Genomic DNA, 24,238 nt, shown 5'->3' with positions numbered 1-24,238 from the left:
TTTCAGTTTTCCCAAAAACAGATCCATACTCCTCCTTACTTAATATCATCCTTACACGCTCCTTCTCGAACCTGTCATTAAAAGTCTTATCTATATCTTCTAGTCGTTTACTAATGAGATCACAAATTTCTGTTGTTAGGGCAACACAGGCATCCATTCTCTTGACAACATCTGGAGTAGAAGTATGATTACGTCGGCTAGGCTCATACAGTTCATGTACTAATGCTTCTTTAGCCTTAATGTCCGTTTGTGTTCTAACAAGGTCTTCGTTTGAGCAGAAACCTTTCAGCTTTGTTCTAACTCCTCTTGCTAACTCCTTCCAGGACTCATATGCCTTGCTAAATGACCTTTCATTTTTCTTGGCCTCCTGTTCATGCATCTCCTGCCCCTTTTCTGTTAGTCTTCGCTCTCTGGAGCTGGACCTGGCCTGTTGTGCCTCTGTAGATTTGTCTATTTCTTCAACGGGGGACCACATTATTATTAATTTTATTTTTGGCTTGTTGCACCTGCCCTTTTAAGTGTATATATCTGAACTCAAATGGGTTGAGTGGTGGTTTCAAACTTATTAACACTCAACTTAGATATTTACACCTTTAACCTCACAGACTGGCAACAAAACCCAAATAATACTGATGATGCCCTCAAATCAGACAATTTGCCACTTAAGTTTTTTTTTTTTTTTTTTTTTAATAAATAGGACAGGGGGAATGAATGAGAGAAAGAGGGGGAGAGAAAGAAAGAAAACCAAAGGGGAGAAGAGACGGTGAGAAGGGGGGGGAAGAGAGAGAAAAAAAAAAAAAAAAAAAGAACTCCTGGGTCACCTGTATGGAGAAAAAAAACAAACAAACAAAAAAAACAAACAGGATATGTTCTTCAATGCACACTTAAGTTTTTACAGAAGTACAACTGATAGCATAAAGCCCAGATTCAGTCTTAGACATTCTGATGTAAGAAATGTGGGATATTCAGCATCACAAGTTTACATGCTACTGTGTTAAATACAGAAGAGGTCTTTCTTTCTTGCATTACTTTAGACTGCCATGTTGAAGATCATTTGCTCACACAGCTTACAAGATGCAGATGTGCATGACATTGTATTTATAATGTCCTTATTTTGAGTCCTTTACTGATCCAGCAGTCTCTGGATGATGCGATACACTCCTTTACTCACAGTTCGACGAAAGAATAAGATGAGCGTAGATGGCTGCAAGGCAGCGATGAGTTTCACTGTAGCACCCCTTGGCATCAAGAACAACAGAAGAGTCTCTAACGGGTGCAGCCATTTATTTCCTCACCACACACGGCTCATTCTCTGGACGTTGAGCACCATGAAAACTATAAAATAAGAAAAAATTGATACCCGTACAGTACTTTTTGAACTATAACAATGAGGAATAACAACAATGAGCTTAAGTTAATTCAGGCAAGTTCAAACAAGTAATTATGAGATATACAGTCACAGATTAAATAAAACAAAAGGGGTTACTTCAAACAGCATCAAGGGATTACACAGTTCAGTTAAATAAAATATAACAACAGATCACCTCTCATCACATACCTCAGTCCGCTTGCCAAGGGTGCAAAACTCCGGTAAACACTTAAACACTTCGGCCCGTTTCTCATGGGGTGCTGCTAGCTTGCATGACACACATGTCTTGCCAAAAAAAATAGCACATGGATGTAAGTAACGTAAATACAGAATAAAAAGGTTTTCAGATAGCTCACAATACAAACGCAGCAACATACCTTACATTAGAAACACACTTATCATACTTATCAAAGTATTATCGTAACTTACATGGACTTTGTACAACTTATTCCTGCCGCGACAGACTGCTCCATACACATTACGGGGTATGCCTCTGAGCACATCTGTCCTTAGTGCGACTGCGCATACAGTTCCGACAACCCCCGCAAGGATGACTTATGGTACAGATCAGCGGTTCATTACATTGTATTTAAGGCACTAGAAAAGTCAAGATACTCAATCTCCATCAAAGTAATTAAGTAATAGATATACAACAACTATTTTTGGTTTGATTGTTTTTATCAGAACTCTTCCTGTAATTCTACACATTTATGTATTCCTGCTGATGATTTCTTTCGTTTACTGAGCTGTCTCTTTTTTACCTCCTAAATCACCATGGTAATGAACGCTGAACACTCATTTGGTTTAAAATCATCTGGAAGCACTAGATTTTTACAAATTCTCTTATTTACATCTTGCTTTCAGTGTGATATGAATGTTATATGTGCAGCCATCACCTTAGAAACAAACAGCAGCACTGAGCATACTCAGACACATCATTCACTGCCATTCATATCTTGAATTTACTGCTGTGTGACACAAATCACTAGATTAACCAGTTTCTGCCACTTTTGTCTTTAAGACTATTTTACTGTTAGATTTTATCATCGTCTCATCTGATATCGTCTCTGATTGGAGAAGGTGGAGCTCACAGGGAGCAGAGAGCCACAACAGAGAAAGTTGATAACCACAGTGATGAGACCCATGATCTCTGACTGAGGTTCCAGGTTTAGTTGAGTTAGCTAACTCAGAGGAAGCCTGGATATGTTAACTTCCTTTGTAGGACACCTCTCAGGTGTGTAAGCTCAGCTTTAAAGTCAAGGCATCCACATGGGGAAGGATTCACTTTGTCACTCACAGCTGGTCCTAAATGACTTTTCCTGCTCTGGTTACCTGCAGCAGGTCACATACCTGCCATGCTGTTGCTGGCATGTCAGCAGCGGGCTTCGGTACACCAAGTGCTCCAACATCTCTGACCTAAAGCTTGTCAAAAATACTGTACTGTGTGTATTGTTATGTATGAGGCGCTGTGATAGTGGCAGTGCTCTAAGTGATCGCTGGCTTCTCTCTTCTAGGCTGAAGTGTGTTCAGGAACGGTGGCAGAGGTCATCCAGTCGGTGGTGAATGGCGCGGACGGCTGCATCTTCTGCTTCGGGCATGCTCACCTGGGTAAACACATGATACGCCACCCACACACACAAAGACATAATTCTGAAAAGTCACATGATTGTTGAGTTGACCCTGCCTCCACAGGTAAGACGTACACCATGATTGGTCGGGACTGCTCCACCCAGAGCCTGGGTGTGGCTCCAACAGCGATCTCCTGGCTGTTCAATGTGATCGAGGACCGGAAGGAAAAGTCCGGAGCTTGTTTCTCAGTCAGAGTGTCGGCCGTGGAGATCTCCGGCCGCGAGGAGACGCTCACCGACCTCTTGGCCGAACTGGCGGCGGCAGGGCACCAGGAGGCACCAGGCCCTGCTGTGTTGCTGAGAGAAGATCCCATCTGTGGATCCCAGGTACAGGAAACAACTCGCACTTTGAGCACTTTTTAACCAATCACACAAACTGGCCTCTGATATAAACCGAGGACTGTGATTAGATGATATATAACTAATGATTACAGCTCAACATGATATCCAATATGTTCATCCAGTCATCCGGGCCACTCATGCCGTTCCCTTTCAAAAAAGACCTCGCCATCTCCTCCTTTCCTTCTCTTTGTCTGTTCCTGACCTACTCACTGAACTCCTGTTCACTCTAGAGACTTCTTCACTGTTGACACCTGTCCAATTAGTCCTGACCTTCCTCCTCCAACTCGTTCAGTTTGTTTTATCTCCCCGGGCTCCTTCTATCTGCGCTCACTTTAATTTTCTTTCTCTTTTTCTCCTCTCATTCTGACATCCTTCCTTTTTTTCCTTTATCAAACCTCATTCTGTCTTACTTTAACTTTTATCTCGTTCATTTTCTCTCTAAGAGTAAAGAAGGATTTCTACTTTGAGCCAGAAGAACATCACAGAGCTGCAGATGGCAGGAAGATGATCACAGTCTGGTTTCTGTGCTGCAGAATGATTTAAAGCTTTGTTTCAGTCCGAGCCTGACTAATATGGGGTAAACTCTTGGCAGTGTCTGCGCCTGATTGCAAGATGCCTATGTGTTTTAATCGTGCCTGATGTTAAACTGAGTCAGGAGAAAGACATCAATATTGGATAAATACAGCTTCCATCAGGGTCATAGCTCAGTGAAATCTGAATGTGAATCCATCCATCCTCTTCCCCCTGTCCTGTGGTAGCTCTCAGACTCTGTGTATATATAAATCTAAGTTGGCTTTATATGAACAGAGAAGAAGAGCTCTTTCTTACTGCAGGATCTTCATTAGGGATGGGTATCGTTTAGGTTTTATCCGATACCGGTGCCAAATCGGTACTTTTGAAACGGTGCCGGTGCTCAAACGGTGCTCAAACCGGTGCTTAAAGAATGGAGAACACAAAATTGGTCCAAAAACCTCTCATGTTCAGCTGGTTTTTTGTAAAAAGATAACAATGTTAGCCTTTTCTGCAGCTATGGGGCATATATGGTATCACTCTTGGCTGGAAGCAGTGCTTAATCAATGGAAAAAACACAAACTTTGTCCAAAATCCTCTCATGTTCAGCTGTTTTCCACTTTTTCTTTGGTCATTTTAGCCTTTTTGGCCAGGGTGAAGGGAGTATCTGCCATCAAACAAGAAGACAGCCGCATGTAGCTATGATGTTGTTTGCTAGTTCACCTTACATGCATTAATGTAATAACGTGGTTAGCCTACTCAACGTAAATTACACACGAACAACATCAAACTACTCACGCAGAGAAGAACGGCTGCTGCTGCCATCATCATCCGTCATCATTTCACTACACTGGCAGGGCTAGAGGCCAGGACTCTCCTCTTCGGGGTTTTTTGGGGGATATTGCTAACTCCGGGTCCGATAACAGGCAACCCACGCACAGTAGATGCGCTCGGTGTGAGGTCTCGCAGCAAGCTATCAAATACGGCGCATTTCTGGGCTTTTAAAAAAAAACCACTATGCGTCGCCAGGTGTTTCATCGGACTTGAGGTGTTGCCTCCTTTGACAGTATCAGCTTAAAGCACTTGTTGCAGGCTGCTGAGTTTGCATATTTTGCTGTGAAGTACAGCCAGACTTTTGACCGCTTCGCCTTGGGCATTTTTAATCTGTAGCTCTGCTCTAAAAGAACGTACGTACCTGGGCCCGCCTACTATCCTCGGAAACGTAAAATTATTGGCTAGAAGTGTATCACAGCTCAGGAAAAAAAAGCACCGAAATGTGCGCTGCTTTTCGGTCTGGTTACTACCGTTTATGTCAGAACCTGTGCCATCATGGCACCGGACACCGGTACCCATCCCTAATCTTCATCATGTACACCTGCAAGCAGAAGCTGAAAACATGGACTTTCATGCTAGCCTGCAGCATTTCACCGTGAAGCATGCCTCTGTTCTGTGCAGCCACCTCAGTCCCAGCTTATCTGCATCTCATTAGCTCTTTCTATCAGCTGCAGAACCAGATAGAGGTTCGGGCGAGCAGTGCCGAGCGAGCAGCATCCTTCCTGGACGCCGCCCTGGCAGCGAGGAAGAGCAACCAAATGCCGAACAACCAGGAAGTCCGAAGGAACTCCCACTTCCTGTTTACCCTGCACCTCTACCAGGAGAGACTGGACAAGAGCAACAAGGCAGCCAGTGAGTGTGTGCGTGGTCATAACTGATATTTTGCCAGAATTATTAAAAGTTGCTGTGACGTTAAAACTCTACTCATATTTGTGGACCAGTTTCGCAGCTTCTTCCTCTTTTCAGTATGTTTGTTATCAGGAAGCAGAACCTCAAGCAATAAAACCTAAACCCTTTAAAATTCAAACTTGAGATCACTGAGGGAACTGACAGTATATCAGGAACATATACCTCACTCGTCTGACACCTGTTGGTTTGTGGACTCCACGTTTTGAAGGCTGAGACTAACCAAAGAGAACACTGATGGCAGGTTAAGCAGATACATGATGGACTAATGCTCTACATGGTTCACTTCTGACACGGTGTCAGACAAGTAACTGGACATGCTCCGATGAAATGGCTGAGAGATTCAGGCTGGGTGGAGCTCTCTGAGTTTGGTCTCCCTTCCTGTTGAGATGTTCACAGACGTTTCTGAAGGTGAAGGCAAGGTTGCAATTCATTCCATACAAACTGTGGATCTGGGAAAAAGCAGGGCGCTTTGAAGAGAAACTGGTACTCAGCATGTCATTGAAAACCCTAAATGAAGTCTGAATGGCTTATTTGGTTCAGCTGAAGCGAGATATGATAATCCTTAAACCTCCCAGCAGTACACAGACCTGCACACACACTCCAGCTGCAGACTCATCAGCTCAGCAAGGACTTGGAGCAGCAGCAGGTTAGAGGCTCTGACCCCGGGACAAGAATAAAAGCCCCCATTAGCGACCATGCAGCTGTAAAATTTGGCAGCTCAATTAGTCGTTAGCTCTTTTTTTCCACACTCCAAAATGTAGCTGCTAATTAGCTTGGTGTTGAATTGCTAACATGCTCAACAGGAGCGTTTACAAGCAGAGCAGCTACACTAACGCTGCCTCCACCCACGTCTACCTGTCAGCAGAGCCGCTTCCTCCGTTATTGGGCTTTTATGCTGGAATAAATCTGCATGGCTAACGAGCCCTGATGGCTTGGCATCCTGCAGTGTTTATAGAGCTGTGGAAAAGCATCCACTCAGTGGCGCTCAGCACTTTCTAAATCTTGCTGATGTGGCCGGTTAATGGTTCTCGCCATCATTACTCTGAATTAATGAAATGAGCAGGCAGTTAAACTGAGTGGATCAGACTGATACTGAAGCTTAGCGGGATGCATTTGGGACGTGTTCAGATGAAGCTTCTTTAACATTTGCACATGCATGCAGGTGTATATATGTTTCTACATTTGGTTAGTAATGTATTGGAAGTATGATCTGATGACTTGAGATTTGCTGCAGGACTTTACTTCAGCTCGCACACAGCCCACGGGCATTTTATATGATTCCTATCATTCACAGATAAGGAAGAGATGTCTTTACCCTAATGGCTGCTTGGTTCCTGATAAATGATTCAAAGCAGCCAATAAGTTATTACCAAAGCTATTGATTATGTTTCTGTCTATAGACTAATGAATAGATTGTTGTCTCAGAACTAATGAGCAGTTAAGCAGGCAGTGTCATACATTATAAAGCCCTCTCAATCTGCATGGCAGTGTCCAGTCGGAGTCGCCTTCACCTCCTGGATTTGGGCAGCTGCGAGACGGACATCAGCAGGACCCGAGAGGGGGGCGGGGGTCAGTGTCTGTCGTTCTCGGCGCTGGGAAATGTCATCCTTGCCCTTGCCAATGGAGCCAAGCACGTTCCCTACAGGTACGGGCATTTTGATGAGCTCAATGGGGTCAAAGGTCACAGCAGCCAAACAACAGATGGACCAATGATCCCCGTGAGGGGGGTGGGGGTCAAGCTGTGAGCTTTAATGAGCTTTCAGTCAGTGTTAAATGGTTGTTTATGCTGATGAATAAGTCACAGTAATGATAACTGATGTTCAGTCCTTTTTTGCTCCTCACATTTGGTCTTTTCTGTTTAATACCTATTTCTGGATGCTATTTTTTAATTATATTGATGAACTTTCACCTCGCTCCTTCGTCCCCTTTTCTTTTCGTTTGTGAAGCCATCAGCATCACATGTGTTTTATTTATGGAGCGAATATCTGCACCAAAGAATCTCATCAGTTATCATCCACAGACTTCAAAGACTAACATACAAGCCTGTCGATGGAAGAATCTTTGATATCTTTATGTTTTCATGTTTTTTAATGACAAGCAACCCTTGAGTTGTTTGATGCTCCAGTCACATCCATTAATAAGATTTTTTTTCACACATTTACATGAGTGAAGTTAGTGAGTGGAAGTTGAACCAAAGAAAACCCCCAAACGAGGACTTGTGATATTTTAGGTCAGTCGGTGGCTGGAGTTCAGTCGTGTTGGGTTAAAAAGGAGAAAAAGCTTAGACTGTTGTATGTAAATTCTGTGTTTGATCCGTCTTCTGTAGCGATAGTCCAGGTCTTTTCAAAGGCAGAGTTTCATGAACATTTCAGTCTGTCTCTGCCTCTGGATCACATGTGGCGTGTAGTTCAAAGCGAACTTCATTAATGTGAAATGAGAGCTCGTTCCTATTCCTTTTTGCCTATCTGTGCCAAACTGTTGTGCGGTGTAATGAATGGTATCTGCGGCCCCGTGGGGATTCTCAGGCCCGCAGCATGTCTTCCTTTTTTTGAGCTAACGAAGCATTTTTTTAATGTATTATTCAGGGATAGCAAGCTCACCATGCTGCTCCGCGAATCCTTGGGCAACATCAACTGCCGCACCACCATGATCGCTCACATCTCCGACTCCCCGGCGGGCTACATGGAGACGTTGACCACGGTGCAGTTGGCCTATCGCATCCACCGCATGAGGAAGAAGAAGTCGAAGGTGCTTCATCTTTATTCAGGTTTTCTTTCTGGAGCTCGTTGTGGCGGAGGTCACGGATCTCTGGGTACAGTGTGCAAAACACCAAATGTTATATCACCAATACAGAAACCATTTACTCACATGTGGATGAGATTGATTAGGTTCTGATTGTTGTTAGGTTGAAGTTCACAGAAAACTGCACCTCAAACTTAAATCTCAAGTCTTTGTCTCTGAACATTAAACATCTATAACACTGAAGGCAAAACAAATTCAAAGGACAAACTGAGGTTTAAAAGTTATCAAAGTCTTCAAACCATTCTTTGGGATTTCCAAACATTTTGGACTCTAAATGAATTTTCACTAATTTGAGGCTAATAACAATAAACCCCTCACATCTATTTTAATGAGTTCAGAATGTCATAATTCACCGACTTTTCCTATCATGGTTTGATAGATAATCAATACCAGTGTATCTACAGGGATGGGCGTTTGTGTGCTGAGATGAGCCTCATTAGGCAGACTTACACACTGTATGTTGAAGATTTCAATCCAGAGTTAGTAGCATGTGCATCTCACTCACATTCATTTTAATGTAACACAGTGCATGGGCACTCATGTAATGATTTCCCTTCAGTTTAATCGCTGCATGCTCCAGCTCTCTTTAGGAGGTTAATTCTGTATTATTTCTCTTTTATTCGCAGCATGCCTCCAGCTCATCTGGAGGGGAGAGCTCCTGTGAGGAAGGCCCATCCTGTCGGCCTCCTCGTCTTCGACCCTTCCACCCTCTGACCGTGGCCCTCGACCCGGATGTTCCGCTGCTACTCTCGAGTGATCCCGACTATTCCTCCAGCAGTGAGCACTCCTGTGACACTGTCATCTACGTTGGGCCGGGAGGGAAGGCAATCTCAGACCGAGAGCTGAGCGACAACGAGGGTCCGCCTTCCTTCGTTCCCATTATTCCGTCCCTGAACAAAAAGCGAGTCAAAGATGCACCCAAGTCCGACGGTGACCACTTTAAGTGTAACACGTTTGCAGAACTACAGGAGAGACTCGACTGCATTGATGGCAGCGAGGGCCCGGCCATGTTCGGCACAGAGAAGAAATCAGTAGCGCTGAAGGCTCAGAGTGGCCCTCTTAAACCCACAGAGGCAACGTCTCCACCCAAATCTGAGAAGAACTCGTCCCACATGTTCTCAGAAAGCACACTGACAACATTCATAGACAAATCAGATCAGGATCAGCCCAAACTACCTTCAGCTGGTGGCTTCATCGAGACGTCCAAAAGGACGAGTGCAGATGGAGAGAAGCTTTCAGGCACCCCCGTTCAGCCATGTGTGGTAAAGTCAGGGGGGGCTCCAACCCATGACTCAGAGCCTGTAGTTCGAGAGAAAGTCTACCTCAGAGGAGCTGTACCCAAGCCACTGGCCTCACCGTCCTTACCCAGGACAACGAGGACGGCACCTCGGCCTAAGGAGGCTCTTGGCAGGACTCCCCCTGTCAGTATAAGTGAACAAGCAATGAGGCAAGACCAGCCACCCAAATCTATAAGCCCTAACCTAAACACAGATGGAGCTGCTCACACAAGCAGGTACCCCACGGAGGTGAACAACCTCCGGGCCTCTCTGTTAGGACGATGCCTGGACGGAGACTTTCTGAGGACCACAATCACTCTGCAGCAGCCCGTGGAGTTGAATGGAGAGGACGAGCTCGTGTTCACAGTTATAGAGGAGCTCCCGCACAGCCTTGTCCCAGATAATGGCCGTCCCTCCAACCTCCTCAGCTTTAACACCGACTGCTTTCCACAGACTTTAGCTGCTGGCTCTCGCCCGGTCAGCATCATCAGTAGTATTAATGATGAATATGATGCTTACACCTCTCTACAAGGAGCTGTGGGACCAGGCACTGATGTTGGCACCGAACACCAACAAGGTTTGCTTTCCCACAACAAAAAGCAGCCGTCTGTTGGCTCATGGCTTTGTGAATCAGCTGAAGGTGATGGTATTCATTCACAAAGCAGGCTTTACTTGAGGGATAAAACAATGGACAATGCCACCCTGCTGAGCTCACCATGTATATTCCATAAACAGCCGTTCTTACAGCATGGCATTAGGAGCTCCTTAAATGACAGCGGTGTCTGTTTCTCAGAGCTGGAAAGCGACCCTGCTAGCCCAAACAAACCATCTTTTACTAAGTGCCCTCCTTCCCCCGAGTCAGCCAAAGCATCTCTAAAAGGCTCTCTGAAGGTGAAAGCCAATACCCTGAACACATCAGTGTCAACACAGATTCCCCGCCATGCCACCCATTCCAGTCTTCCCAGGAAAACCAAGCCTACCTCATCTGCAGCTGTGGGCTGCAGCAGACAGGAAGGCAGGCAGGATGATGTTTTGCTTCAGCGAAGCAGTTATTGTGATACCAGAGAGGCGGAGTTTCTTTCTGCAAGTAAGCCAACAAGAAGTGGCGTGACTAATGTTTCCTCCAAGAGGTCCGGAGGGAACAGCAACAGTGTACCTCGCCCACCAAAGATGCAGATGTCTTCTTCAGCCCAGAGGGTTGTTGATGGCTGTGAGAAGTCCAGCAGCAGGAGAGGAGACACTCTCATCAAATTGCCACGACTCACTCGGGGCGCAACAACTCTAGGAACCGTTTCCACCCCCCAAGAAGCTGCTTCAGTGATCAGTACACTGAGGTTTTCATCCCTGGGAAAAAAGGCAAATGGACAAAAAAGCAGCACAAAGTTTGGACAGTCGAGTCAAGAACAAAAATTAAGAATTGTGCTGTCTCCAAGTGCCTTAAAAACAAGCAGCAACACTGGAAAGTCCTCAGAGGATGAAGTGCATGTCAAGCTCAGAGCTGGTTCATTCAGCCACAGGACATCCAGCTTTAAAACTGAACACAGTTTTGCAAGGACATCCTCAAGCCTGAAGACGCAAGGAGCCAAAGATTCTTCCAGGTACTTTGGGAGTCTAATGTCTTTGGAAAGGTGCGACAGCCCAACCTTAGCTGGGTCCAAACCTGAGCTGTTCAGAGAAAACAGTGGTGCTACATCTGGAGGAAATGGCAGATCCAACAGATCAGTGCCAAGACTCAGTGATCCGGCATCCACCTCCACATCGGCCTTTCCGTCCCAAGTTCCAGCTGGTGTTTTTGCAGCAACCAGCAAACTGTGGCAGGTCCGCAGTGGCAGCGGCTCAAGAGGAGCAGCTTCTGGTGGACTGAAACTTCGAACGTTGTCTGCCAGCACTTCGAAGAGCCCAAGCTCCTCCCCCAAACTGCCAGAGAATGTAGCTGGGTGCAACACCAACCTACCTTCCAATGGCAAGTCCCCATCTCGCTCTGGAACCGGAGGCAAGACAGTAAAAGGCACCATTATGGGCACCAAGCAGACCATCGGCAGGGCAGCCAACAGCCGGATTAGCGAGTTGGTTTCAGGTAGCCAAAGGAAGATGTTTGGTGGTGGAGCTGGAAGCGACATCCCTGGCAGCAGGACTGGTAGCATCACTGGATCACCCCTCAACGCACCATTGCCATCACCTTACAGCAAGATCACAGCGCCTCGGAGGCCACAGCGCTACAGCAGTGGGCACGGCAGCGACAACAGCAGCATCCTGAGTGGGGAGCTGCCCCCCGCCATGGGACGCACCGCCCTGTTTTACCACAGCGGGGGCAGCAGCGGCTACGAGAGCATGATCCGAGACAGCGAGACAACCGGCAGCACCTCCTCGGCACACGACTCTATGAGCGAGAGCAGAGCATCCTCATCAAATAGGAGCCGAGTTTCTAAATCGCCCAAGAAGAGAGGAAACGGTGAGTGCATGCCGCCGCCAGAGATGGGGTAATGTAACACAGGTAACACTTTAGGTTCTGCTCCATGCAGCACTGCCCCTTTTTTACAGCGATCAGATCTGAAGAACAAAAATCTTTAACTCGTTGACTTCTCTGTACTCATCATAGAATTCTATGTAGAGCGCATATAATGAGCTCATCACCTAAATATGACATGAATTCAGTTCTAAGGCTCAGTGGAAGCTGAAGATTTTTTAAAGTCTTTTTAAAATTGTCTTTTCAAGTCAAGTCAACTGTCTTTATTGTTATTCCAACCATAAAGACAATTGCCAGTACATAGTGAAGCAAGACAGCGTTCCTCCAAGACCATGGTGCTACATAAAACAGACAATCAACACAGGACTACATAAAGTGCAAGTGTGCAAAAAAACAAAACAAAGACAGAAGAGAACGATACAGAGACAACAGTGCCGACACAACAGTGCAGGCACAACAGTGCAATAGAAAAGTGCAGCAATGACAGTGGATTGTGCAAAAAGTAGCTTGGTGTGTGTGTGTGTGTGTGTGTGTGTGTGTGTGTGTGTGCGTGTGTGTGTGTGTGTATGTGAGATAAGTGCAGATAAGTGCTTTTCCTTTTTTTGGCCCAACATTATTACTGTAAACATGATGTGGTATGTCAGCTGCTGTTCCATCAAGGGCCACATAAACACCAATGTCTGGCCACTCCTCCCCCCTTTGTGTCTGTCAGCAGATCCGTCCCGGTCGCTCCCATGTTAACCTCACAGCAGCTCACATAGACTTAAACGAGCCCTTGCTCTCCGAGGGATGGTATATCTAAGCAGTTATGGAAACGCAAAACGAAAGGTTTATGGGTTTTATGAAACAGCGGCTCGTGCAGAGGAACTTGGAAGCTTTTCTATCACAATGTGATATTATTTAAATAACCTGTGAAATCATTAGAGCTGATGGCCAAAATTTAAATCTCAGATTTGATATTCAGCAACTATTTCTCCGTGCATCGACTCAGAAAGTGAAAGAGCAATAAAACTCATCTCTGCTGAAGAATTAACATATTTATGGCTTTTTCCAGCATCCATCAGTGTGTGATGATGGCTGCTCGCTACAATATTCCTATGAGTGCTGAGCACACCGAGTACAGGTGCTACTGCTGTGGGAGCATCTATCAAAGGCAGCTCTCCTCCTTGATATCATGTGAAATTATCTCTCAGCCGGTGTCTTTGTACAAAAACTTGACATGGGCGCACATCATGTGGCACGCCGCTGCCACGTCCCAGCTCCCAGCAGCCGATTGCAATTCGTGCGGCCTGATGCATACGGAATCGGCACTCTTGTGATCTGTCTGCCATTGGCCTGTGGATCTCGCCTCATTTCTGCCTCATGAATGTTTCATGAGGACAATTCCCAGTGTACATATCCAACTCCAATTATCACCCACACATCCTCCCATCCACTCCACAGAACTCCACAGCCTTCACACCCACTCCTCCTCAATCTGTCATCATGTCTGAATCCTCATCAGTGAGCCCGGATGTTTTTAATAAGCCATAACGGTTTTTTGTTTGTGGAGCACATGCCTGCTTCTGCTTTTACTTGGGAACCTAATTTGACAGCCGTGTGTACAAAGTCGTTAAAAATACGAGTGAGGTCTTCAGGTGGACAGCAGCAGCCTTAAAACCTGATCAGCAGCTCTAATGGATGTTGACAGAGGAGGAAGCACCACAGAAGAAGAGAAGGCTAATTAAAGCTGTCTGCTGAAATCAGCAACTTTTTATTGAGCTTATTGTGATATTTCACTGGCTCGCCTAGGGATGGGTATGGAAACCCGGTTCTTGTTGAGAACCAGTTCCCACTGTTTCAATTCCTTGGAATTGTTTGGCATTTTTGCAAACGATTCCCTTATCGATTCCAGTCGCCCCAAATGACGTCACCACGTTGCGGAGCGTCGCTTACCTGGCAGGAAACACGGCGTGTAAGCGGCTCAAATACTCAAAAGTTTGGTTATACTTTACGAGAACGGATGACAACAGGGCAACTTGGAATACTTGCAAAGTAGATATTTAATTTAAGGGAGGAAACACTACGAATATGCAAAAGCATTTGCTCACAAAACACACGATGACCTTAAATAAATGTCGTGTTGTTAATTCCGCTCCGGACTCGTGAATCTCAACCCAGCAGCAGCGGTAACGTTTGCACGTCCTCTCCTGTTAATGCGGCAGATAAATAATCAACTAACAGTGCATATTATGTTAGCGCGATCGGCCTTATTACAAAACCTTCCATTACTGTGCATTTAGGTGACCACGATGAGAGACAAAGACAGAGTCTGGCTGGCTCAGATGCTGGCAGTTCTCGCTGCAGTCTACCAGTAGCGTCTCCTTTCAGACCAGGATAGACGAATGTCACCGAGCAGTGACTGAGTTTGTGGTAAAAGTCTTGCACCCATTTGCCACAGCAGATGCCCCCGATTTCACTTTGGTAAGTGAACGTGTTTAATTGTAGGCAGGACATTACTGGATATTCTTGTGTAATTGCTACAGAATAATTTATGTTACACTTTGTTATTGCTACAGAAGAATGTTTATTTTATTATTTTACATTTACATTTTTTTCCTGGGGACCCTGTGGCACCCCATTGAAGAGCCGTAGGCTGGATCTCTTAAGATCTCACTATTGGGTTTGTAAGGCCATGTTACTCCTAAATTTCTATCTTGTTCAAAGAGAAGATATAAAACAAAGTTTTAAGCTAATCGACCTTAGTGTTCTCCTTTTTTAAAAATAAGAATCGATAAGAGAATCGATAAAGAATCGAATCGTTAAACAGAATTGAAAATGGAATCGGAATCGTTAAAATCTTATCAATACCCATCCCTAGGCTCGCCTCACAACAGACAAACAGCTTTCTGTTAGCGTTTGGCGAGCGTTTATGTTCCAGCTGTGACTTCAGGTCCATCACCACCTGCTGCTGGCATTTAAAGGCACCGTCACATATTACACATAAAAGTGTTTTTATGGCCAATGTGCAGTGGCGTGTCTAGAAAATTTTTGTTGGGGGGGCCAGGTAGGGGCACAGATTTGGAGAAGGGTGGCAGATGTAATTGGCAGATAATGTTTAAAAAAAATTCTACCAACCATTAACCATAATTCAACAATCCTATAATACAATACAATCTTCTCACAAACTGGTGTTTGATTTTGAAACAGGAAAAAAGTGTGGAAACAAATGAAAAGACTAACATTTGAATAAAACCTGAAAGCAAGTAAATACTTTCTATGCTGCCTTATGGTAAACTTTGGTAATATTGATCAAGAGCAACACTGCCTGATGATGAAATACAGTCAGCTGGCATGGTGACACTGCCAGTATTAACCTGCAGGGCTGGACTGGGACAGAAAATCGGGCATTTTGACTACAGACCGGCCCACCAGGTATTAAAGCCATAAAGACTTTGAATGAAAACAAATGCTGTTATGACAGTGCCCATATGGAAAAGAAATAGTAAAAACTTTACTCATGAAAGTGGCCACTTTCTTATTACTTTCATATATTGTTTTAGTATCCAAAACATACAAGATTCATTATATAATCTTTCATGGGATCTTATATCTGTTTTTACTCTTGCATGCTTTTCATACAAGTTTCACACAAGACAGATACAAACTTTATAAAATTTATATATATCTTTTCCATATGTACACTGTCTTGTTGGTATATGTATGATTTCTATACATTTTACATCAGATAAAAACTTTGGTTGTAAGATTTAGATAATTATTTAATAAAAGCTAGATATTTTAAATGAGAATAAGAAAGAAAAGTATTTCCTTGTGCCCCACCTTTCCTGTTAATGCCCTACCTGCCCCCCTGGCAAAACTTTCCTAGACCCGCCCCTGCACAGTTACCAGCTGTCAGCTACATAAAAAAAGGATCCTGGTGTTATTTGTCTCTCAGAAACAGTTCATAACTTCAACTCATTCATGTCACCTAAAAGGTAAACCTGTTTCTCCATCACCTGTTCAGCTCCGATGATTCAGTAAGAACATCTCCTGGTTTCATCTTCATGTTTCCCTCTCACCACATATCCAAGCCGACATCATGACCAGCAGCTTTTACAGCTGTGGCTCCAGCCAACATCAGCTGATACTAGAAATTAATATTAAATAAATTCTAACATCAGCTGATCAAGCTTAAACGTGCTGCTGTTGTTTAGCGCGACATCTGCTGGTTTCCTCTTTCTGGCGCAAAGTGGGCGATAAATAAACAAGAGAGAAAAGCCGATCAGCTGATCATTGATCAGTTTCATGATTGAAGTAGCAACAGGAGAGGGAGGGGGGAGAATGAGAGAAGTTCACTATCAGTAAAATCATAGCACCCACCCAGCTGTGTAGAAACTCTGTCAAGCTGGCTAGAACGCAGTATGAGTTATTGTAACTGACAGTAAAAAGTCAGCACAACGAAAATAAACTCCACCTAAACTTGGTTTATATCTGACCCACATAGACTGCAGGTCATAACTTCTTACCTGAAGCTCAGTTCACCTGACACTCGGACTGGCGGCTGCCTCGGGGCTCTCCTCCTGCCTCCCTTTCCCTCATCCACCTGCTGGCCTCTGTGGAAGCCCTGCCACAGCCACCACCAAACAACTGAGTTATTCTTACACATCGACCTGCATCTGGCCAATCCACCACCTCTCATTGTTCATGCCATTACAAAAAAAATAAAAAATAAGTCACCGGGCATATGCCCGATGGCCAGTCCAGCTATGTTAACCTGCAACCAAATCTGCAGCTCCATACAGCAATGTTACGACTTAGATTATATCTTATAACGCATAACTCTTATGTTAGCTCCCCTCAGTAGCATACTGTCTGAAATATTTGACGGCTGCAATAATTCTTTAAGTGTTATTTTTTCCTTGGTATTCTAATTTCACCGAAGTTTACTAAACTCAACAAACTTAATATTACTTACCGGGACATTTATTCTGTCCTCATTTTCTTTCACCGAAAAATTGTTTCCTGCAGTGCCATCTTTCGTGCTTGACTCTCCTACCTTTGCTAACGTGATGCGCATAGCGCAGAAGCCGATGCTGCATTCACTTACACTCGGATATCTGAGCTTCACCGTGAAAACATAATCGTACATTTGATATTTGATTGAATTTTATTGTTTTGCCTTTGGGGTGGCACCTGGGGTGGCCAGTCTGGTTGGGGGGGTGGCCTGTGCCCCCCCAGGCCACCCCGCTGGACACGCCACTGCCAATGTGGACAGATTCAAAGTAAATAAAGGATAAGACTCGACAGCTGGCTGATATTTGACTCTTTACTTATTGTTTAATAATGTCTTGCACAGTCAAAGGAGCAGTTTAAGACACATTTCAGTGCGTGTGTCTTGTTCAGTGGTGGTTGTCTTTCAGCCTTTCTTACCTTGGCCATGTCTCTGAGTATTGCACACCTTGTGCTTTTGGGCACTCCAGTGATGTTGCAGCTCTGAAATATGGCCAAACTGGTGGCAAGTGGCATCTTGGCAGCTGCACGCTTGACTTTTCTCAGTTCATGGGCAGTTATTTTGCGCCTTGGTTTTTCCACACGCTTCTTGCGACCCTGTTGACTATTTTGAATGAAACGCTTGATTGTTCGATGATCACGCTTCAGAAGCTTTGCAATTTTGAGACTGCTGCATCCCTCTGCAAGATATCTCACTATTTTTGACTTTTCTGAGCCTGTCAAGTCCTTCTTTTGACCCATTTTGCCAAAGGAAAGGACGTTGCCTAATAATTATGCACACCTGATATAGGATGTTGATGTCATTAGACCACACCCCTTCTCATTACAGAGATGCACATCACCTAATATGCTTAATTGGTAGTAGGCTTTCGAGCCTATACAGCTTGGAGTAAGACAACATGCATGAAGAGGATGATGTGGACAAAATACTCATTTGCCTAATAATTCTGCACTCCCTGTACAGTCACCAGTCTGTGCCCTTCATTACACACGTTCTTGTAGTTTGTGCATGCCCAGCTACAGTGCTGATTTAAAATATGGTTCTTGAACACGACACCACAGACTGAGCTTACAGCTTTTCCTTTGACTTCAGTGAATAAAGAGTTTTTAGTCCGGGCCTTGTTAAAAACGCAGCATCGCAGATTGGTCAGTAAACATTTACCTGCACATGCATCTGTACATCAGTGAAAGTCACACTGGCTGGACAGGAAGGTTCACATGGGCTGATGTGGGCCAACCTGGGCTGACATGGGCCACGGCCCGTGAAATGCCCAGGTCTGGTTTAAGGCCATGTGGTGCAGCTGCGTTACAGCCTTGATAGTCCTGCCTGTTATTGAGTGCTATTGGCTGTCTTTTTAATGACATCACCGGCTCCTTGACACTGACTCAGGTACCTGCTCAGAGCACAGGTGTGACTAACTTCCTCGCTGACTGCAGCTTTAACTGAGCGAGTCAGCTGGCTGTGTTGAAGCTGTTCAGTGAGCATTCAAACACCAGTCTCCGAATGCAGGGCCCTGATGTTAGCTTCCACAGCTGGAAACACCTGCACCCCTAGCCCTGTGAACTTTACCTGACACACAGTCTGCTGCATTTACTGATCATGAGTTATTTCATCTCTTTCCTTTTCCACCTGCAGGGTTCCTGCGGCGGCGGCTAATCCCTGCCCCCCTGCCGGACACCTCCTCCCTGGGCAGGAAGCTGGGTGGTCAGTGGGTGGACCTGCCGCCGCTGGGCGGCACCCTGAAGGAGCAGTTTGAGATAAAGGTGTATGAGATTGACAACGTTGAGTGTGTGCAGAAGAGGAAGGAGGCGCTGATGGGATCTGAGGTGAGTCCTCCACCTGACCAGTAGGTGGTGGTTAAATAATGACGTGCTGCTCACATGCCATTCAGCATCACAGCATGCTGGTTTAGTCCCCTCACGTGGAGGTCGTGTTAGAACCCTCCGCTTCTCTGCGATGCACTGACAAGAATGACTCAAACACAGCCTCCTGAAGCTAGGTGGAGTTTCATCTGGACCCTCAGCCTCAGTCTGAGCGCACTCAGAGGAGCTTTTTATATTTTTATCCAAATCATCACAAAGCAGACCGTGGGGGGGATGCTTGTCTGGTCTCTGTGACAGCCGCCTCTCTCAGTGTTAACGGGTCATTAACCCTCGGCAGAGCGGCCTGTCGGGCTCTGATTTATTTTCAATTAGAGGAAGGTGACGTGCTCTTCATATCCGGAGCACTGCTCGGTGAATAATTGGCTTCTCTCTGTTTTTTTTTATACATATCACTGTACAATTTTTCAATTTTTCTATACATATTCTGTACATTGTTACCTGTATATATGGACTTCGGTTGCTTATGTTTATAGGACCACCTTGTGTCTTCCTTTTATATTTTATTTTTCCTTGCTGTAAGAGCTGTGTAACACCAAAATTTCTCATCCGTGGGATAATAAAGGTTTATTCTATTCTATTCTATTCTATTTGTGTCCCAGCAGACGTTCCACGATGTTGAGAAGGTGAGTTGTCCTTTACACGTTCATTCCTACATTCCTCCAAACAAACCATCCATGACATGAAACTCGAACCGGCCCTGGTGTGGAGGACCTCTGTGATCCCACCGGAGAGTGCAGGGTTAAAGGTCAGAGAGGGTGCCGGTCTGACTGGCGGCCGGTGTAGAGACGCCAACATGGAGGCCGTGTGGTGTCGCTTGTCTGTGCTCAAACTTTTGTCTCACACACTGTGCCTGTCATGCTTTTTGTGTTTACCTGTTCACACTGGATTCATTCTGCTCGCTTCACCTGTCGGAGGTGCTTCCTGTCCTGCTGCATCTATTCATGTGTATTTTACACCTGCATGCTTTCCCCAAATCCCAACTTGTCCTGTAGCTCCAAATGAAACAAGGCTTTCTTGCTGCTGACACAGAGACCTGAGTTGGCTTTACATCAGCAACTCGCTGGTTTCACTGGTTTCCCCTCCCATGGGCCTCACTGAGGTTGGTCACGCCTGTGTCATGGCCCCACATGAACAATTTGTGATGGTCTAACTGGAGTCAGTCAGTCTGACTTCACCTGACAATCTGGCCTTTTTGGCTGCGTGTCACAGAGAAGCTGCTGCAAGTGAAACATAAACACACAGTTAATGTTCAGGTCACTTATCATCTGGATGATCAACTCTTTTATTACTGCTCAGCTGCCCACATTTACAGACTTTCACAATAGAAACATCCCAGGATTTTCAGAATAAAGCTCTCTGAGGGGCAGCTGTAATGAAGCGCAGGTCTGAACCACCTCTCTGTCACCTGCTTGTCCTCAGTTGTCCTTAATCCTCCTCTGATCACAGATTAGCACTGCACTGACTCCTAATTAAAGCCAGACACAGGCTGGAGTCTCGAAGCCTCGTGCTAATCCCCCCTCCTCTTCCTTGTCATCGTCCACACCCCTACCAGCCGGTGTGTGCAGTTCGAGGCTCTGACTATGTGCTCGCTCCTCAGGGTCTGCTCTACTTCAATGCCCGGTTGAGGATGCTGGAGAAGCGGCAGCAGCAGATCCAAGAGCTAAAGAGCAAACACGACAGGCTGAAGGCGGAGCTGGAGGAGGCCAAGAGCTGGCTGATGCTCCACCCGAGCAGGTGGAGTGGAGAGTGTGAGTATGAGCTGCAGCGGGAGGGAGCTGGTACTCATATAATAGATTACTCACCGTTTAGAAAGCCATCAGTGACCGGCTGCGATATTTCTGTGATGATGAACCACAGAAACCTCAGAGTTCAGCTTCATGTGTTTGTCATTAACTGAACTTAACTGACCGGGCCAAGCGTTCAGAGATGCTGTGCACGAGCAGCTGAGGCAGCGTGGTGATGTCATGGTACAAACGTCGGCCCGCATGCATCTAAATAGCTAACCGCTTTCTCCGTGTTTGCAGTTGACGTGGACCAGGACCTGGACTGCGAGTCCCAGGAGTACCTAGAGGCTCTGGCTCAGGCCACGGGGGAGCTGGAGTACTGCGTCAACCTGTGCAAGTCCCGTCTCATGATGGAGACCTGCTTCGACATCACCGTGATGACAGCAGGTGACGCTGCGCAAGGGGGCCGTCAGGAGGTGGAGGTGTGAAAGGTTCGCTGACTCACCGACGGAAGATTGAAGCAGACGTCCTGTCAGAGCAGAGCAGCAAATGGCTGATCGGAGATCAGACCTCAGAGGACGCAGCTTTGCAAGTGCCTTCTATTCACAAGCTCAACGACTCTGTGAGCTTGTTTGTCGTGGTGTTTTTTATGGTGCTGAATTCATCCGTTGTGCAGCAGAGTTTAGGAAAAATGATTCAGCTCCAGCATGGACTCTGTTCACCTGTAAGCTCCACCTCGAGCCTCAAACCTGAAGAACCCAGAGCAGGACCATGGGTTTGATCCCGCTCAACGACTTAAGCACTCGAGTTGAAGTGAACCAACTCTGAAGTTGGTTTTAGGAAACCGCCTCGTCCACCCTGAGTTCAGCCTGCTCATGTTCTCAGTGACTCAAACAGATGTTTCAGCAGGTAAAACATCTGTGGCAACATACATGATGACATCATCTGCACTGCAGCCAGAACCACAGAGCAGGAATGGTATCTAACTGACAGATGTACAGACATACAAACACACATTAAAGGGGACGTGAAACACTGAAACACTATGGTCTCCTCTCAGTAAATAACAACTCGGATGTGTTTCTGAAAGAGAACAATGTTCTGACAGTATCCAATTTTAAAATCACTGAATAAAAGCTAGAATCTCGGTCAGGTGACATCACGAATCACGTGACCGACGATCGCAAGTTGCCCATTTTAATTCGAAGCGTCCAGAACAGGGGTGTCCGTATATTGACGTGAAGAAATATAATGCAGTTTTTTTCTGTTAGGGAGGATTTGTTTGTTGTTAAGTGTAATGTTAAAATAAGTTCTTTAAAAAGCCAAAAATGATTTAATATGATGGCAATATGAGCAGAGAGTGCAAACATACTAAGAGATTGACTATGTTAGTTCAGTGAGACAGTCAAAAACTAATGTGTACACTTATGTCTGCATTTTTATTTTGTTAAATACGAACAAAATGATAGCAGAAGTGCTGCCACGTGTCTGGCCAGAAAGAGAGGACCATTGTGTTTATTTGGTAGTTCAATGAAAGGCTTTAGTTAGTTAAGAGTGAGGAAAAGAATCTGTGTTCACGTTTGCAGTTTTGTCTTGTTATACACTATCTGAAATTTAAAAAAAACAAACAAAATATTACATTTTCAGAAATATTTGTGGGTGTTTTCTTGTTTGTTTCTTTGTTTCTTTTTTAATACCTGAACGCTAAAGTGGCCCTCCAATGAGATGACGGTGCCAGGAGTGGCCCACAGCTCATTAAAGTTTGAGACCCCTGGTCCAGAAGAGCACTGATGTGTAAAACCTGGAGATCTCTGACTGAAGCCCCACCCACTTATAAACTGTCAGTCACTTGTGGTTGCCTGATCGATGGTCTGTGGCCACGTTTATGCACACTCACTTCCTGTTGGACCCTGAAACGTTAGCTTGTCATGACGCATCGGAATCTTTTCTCGTCCACGACTTCTACAGCCACATGAGGATGTCTCTGAAACTCCAAACTGTCCCCAGATGCTTTCTCAGACAGAGCAAAGATCAAACTCTGAGCTCCACACATGACCCCACCTCCAAACACAGTATACTCTCTGAAGAATACAAAATAAAAGTTCAGAGTCAGCTGTGAGGATGTAAAATTTCACATTGCAGATTTCCATCACACGTGTGATGTGCAGCAGGAACTGACACACTCAGATTCAGACGTTTCCCGCCTCAGGCTCTTTCTGAAGTGGCTGCATGAAGCATCGTTCTGCATTATGTTCTTGTTTTTGTTCGTCAGGTTTCGTGTTTTTCTTTAAATTGATTAAATCCCTCTGCTGATGTGGCATGTTAACCGTCTGTTTCCTTTTCTTTGTTTTTGTATTGTACAGTTTTCTAACTATTTGTAAAAAAAAAAAAAAGAGGAGTGCGTGGGTCGGCGCAGAGGCAGCATCAGGAACATGAATAAAGATTCAAAGATTTCAATTCATGTTTTTGTTATTTGGTGAACTCTTTTTGTGCTCCAGGCTGAGCTGGTGGACTCGTTGCACTGCAGCACTTACCAATCACACGTCAGCATACGGCCAGTCTGTAAATCAAACCTGACCCAACAGAGCTCAGCTTCATCAGGTCGCCTGTTTAAAGTCCTCCATACAAGAGACATCATCATTCAGGAAACACTCCTCCTCCTCCTCCTCCTGCCTGCCTCCTCCTACTCCACCCCTTCTCCTCCTCCTATCCTTCCCATCCTCCTCTTGTCCTCCCCTCCTCCTCCTCTCGCCCTCCTCCCCTCCTCCCCTCCTCCTCCTCCCCTCCTACTCCTCGACAGTTTCTGCTCCTCTCATCTCCAGGTCTCTCACACACCTGACATTTCACTTTCTGTCATGTGACTTCACACCTCGGTGGCAGTGGTCAAGTATGAGGAGGTAAAACGTCTACAAATGTCAGACTAGAGGACGTGAGGCCGGACTGAGCAAACGTGTTTGTTTATGTTAAGTTCACATCCAACCAGCTCCACCTGCACTGCCACAGATCTGCACCAGACTCACCTTCAGTCTCCGCCTCAGCTCAGTGTTTGTGGGCAGGGCCTGAAAGGATTAGATCACAGCTCCCTCTGAAGGCATGTGAGCCATTGGCCTCTGTCCGATCACATCTCGGAGGCCAAGCGTCCGTTTGTCTCCTGCTCAGTGGAGTTTCCCTGTTTCCTTGACTTTTTCTCTTTACCTTTCAGTAATAACCTTCCTGCTCTAAATCAAAGGCTCCTGTTAATTCATTTGACCAGGCTTCACGCAGCCATGGCAACACAGATGAAAAAGCTTTTCATCAGTTCGTTTCTGCTAAATTAGCCATCGTTCAGGAGGTGGAAACAACCTCACCTCCTCCACTCTTCCTCACTGATGGCTCTTAATTAGCATTTGTCACCTGACCTGATTGCTGTGGAAACGCTTGCTGTCAGTTGATTATAAACTGTGACCTGGGTTTAAAGAGACGATTTCACTCAGCATCACTGATGGTTTTTGTGTCACTGC

General features: G+C 45.4%; 1 protein-coding gene and 1 long non-coding RNA gene across 4 annotated transcripts in view; one reads left to right on the top strand and one right to left on the bottom strand.

Moving 5' to 3' along the window:
• The window catches only part of kif26aa (kinesin family member 26Aa), a 67,881-nt gene extending 44,686 nt beyond the window's left edge, over positions 1-23,195 (top strand). For 2 of the 3 annotated variants that reach the window (XM_076874229.1, XM_004572843.4), the window contains 10 exons: positions 2,884-2,977; positions 3,062-3,324; positions 5,352-5,535; positions 7,081-7,237; positions 8,178-8,340; positions 9,021-12,123; positions 18,767-18,957; positions 19,614-19,637; positions 20,612-20,762; positions 21,039-23,195. In XM_076874229.1, coding sequence (XP_076730344.1) covers positions 2,884-2,977; positions 3,062-3,324; positions 5,352-5,535; positions 7,081-7,237; positions 8,178-8,340; positions 9,021-12,123; positions 18,767-18,957; positions 19,614-19,637; positions 20,612-20,762; positions 21,039-21,226 — 4,518 coding nt within the window. In that variant the 3' untranslated portion in view covers positions 21,227-23,195. The remainder of the gene's footprint in view (positions 1-2,883; positions 2,978-3,061; positions 3,325-5,351; positions 5,536-7,080; positions 7,238-8,177; positions 8,341-9,020; positions 12,124-18,766; positions 18,958-19,613; positions 19,638-20,611; positions 20,763-21,038) is intronic. The other variant, XM_076874230.1, reaches the window with a different exon arrangement.
• On the bottom strand, positions 7,150-17,344 carry LOC143412697 (uncharacterized). The gene is made up of 4 exons (XR_013093228.1): positions 17,096-17,344; positions 16,647-16,744; positions 8,193-8,400; positions 7,150-7,231 (listed from the first exon to the last, which is right to left on the bottom strand). It is a non-coding gene; the product is annotated as an uncharacterized LOC143412697 (long non-coding RNA).
• Positions 23,196-24,238: the final 1,043 nt, after the last annotated feature.

Source organism: Maylandia zebra, linkage group LG15 (assembly GCF_041146795.1).
Source record: "Maylandia zebra isolate NMK-2024a linkage group LG15, Mzebra_GT3a, whole genome shotgun sequence".
Lineage (NCBI taxonomy): Eukaryota > Metazoa > Chordata > Actinopteri > Cichliformes > Cichlidae > Maylandia > Maylandia zebra.
This window is presented reverse-complemented; position numbering and strand designations above follow the sequence as displayed.